Genomic DNA, 1,412 nt, shown 5'->3' with positions numbered 1-1,412 from the left:
CTACCTTCCTACTTATTAGGATTTTGGTTTTAGCAAGGTTGACTCTAAGGCCCTTCAATTCTAGACCTTGCTTCCACACCTGAAACTTCTCCTCTAGTTCTGATAGTGACTCCGCAATTAGGGCAAGGTCATCAGCATAGAGGAGCTCCCAGGGGCAACCTGTCTTGAACTCCTCTGTGATTGCCTGGAGGACTATGATAAATAAGAGGGGGCTGAGGACGGAACCTTGGTGGACCCCTACCTCTACCCGGAATTCATTGCTGTACTCATTTCCAACCCTCACCTTACTGGCAGCATCTCTGTACATGGCTTGCACAGCTCTCACTAACCATTCTTCTAGTCTAGAATTGCATGAGATACACTAAATGTAAATAAATCATAATTTTATCTCTTTTTAAGATTATTCCTATGCCAGTATTATATGGTGTATTCTTGTATATGGGTGTAGTAGCTCTCTCTGGTATGCAAGTAAGTATTTTATAGTATTCCAAATTTTTTTTTTTTCATTTTTTTTTCCCCACTGATTTTATATTAGCATGTTCTTTCCAGTTAAGTTTTATTTTCTGCATAGTATGACTGCATGTATTTTCATTTTTTGTATTAGCATTTTATCTCCTGTGAAGGATCTAATGAGCCTTTTCATTGATTTTGGTTTCAAAAAAGTAATATACTGATATATAAGTGACTTCAATAACCCCTTACACACTGTCTGTGTGTGTGTGTGTGTATATGCATGTGTGTATATAAGAGAGGGTACCCAAAAGTAACCAGAAACATTCTCTCTGGGACAAGCACTTCACAGTTCAGACTTCTGCCATTAGAAGCCACTGGACATCACTGGGTGTTGAGGGAGTTACTCAACAACTCAAATGTGGATGTAATATGCTTTGCTTTTCATAAAGTGGATCATAGTAGGACATGCCACAAACTGCATGATCTCAGTATAGCTGGAAAACTTGGAGAGTGCTTACATGACTTTCTGAAAGATAGAAGTCAGGCAGTAGTGGCCAATGGAACCACCTCAATGAAAACACAAATAGTGAGTAGTGTTCCACAGGGCACTGTCTTGGGACCACTGCTTTTCATAGTGGCCCTCTCAGCTATGCCTTCAACTGCTTGGATAGAAACCCTTGCTAACTACGCAAACGATACAAAAGTATTTCAGAAAATACAGTACCCCAGCAATGTTGCATACCTGCAGCAGGACTTGGACTCAATTTACAGATGGGCTGAGGATAATAATATGCAATTTAATGCTGAAAAATTCCAAGCCCTCCACTACCAACGTCCAAAACTGAATATGAAACTTACAGAGTACACTGGTCCGCAGGGAATTTCAATCCCAGAGCTTAAATCAGTGAGAGACCTGGGTATCGACATGAGTGATGATATATATATATATATAAATTTAT

The 1,412-nt window shown here is 39.6% G+C and overlaps 1 protein-coding gene across 1 annotated transcript in view; it reads left to right on the top strand.

The window, feature by feature from the left end:
* LOC106876013 (electroneutral sodium bicarbonate exchanger 1) overlaps positions 1 to 1,412 on the top strand; it is a 53,509-nt gene that overhangs the window by 41,666 nt on the left and 10,431 nt on the right. Inside the window, exon 15 of the mRNA XM_052975992.1 lies at positions 400 to 468. Coding sequence (XP_052831952.1) covers positions 400 to 468 — 69 coding nt within the window. The remainder of the gene's footprint in view (positions 1 to 399; positions 469 to 1,412) is intronic.

The sequence above is a fragment of the Octopus bimaculoides genome, chromosome 23, assembly GCF_001194135.2.
Source record: "Octopus bimaculoides isolate UCB-OBI-ISO-001 chromosome 23, ASM119413v2, whole genome shotgun sequence".
In the NCBI taxonomy this organism is placed as follows: Eukaryota; Metazoa; Mollusca; class Cephalopoda; order Octopoda; family Octopodidae; genus Octopus; species Octopus bimaculoides.
Note: the sequence above shows the minus strand (reverse complement) of the source record. Positions and strands in the feature narration are given on the sequence as shown.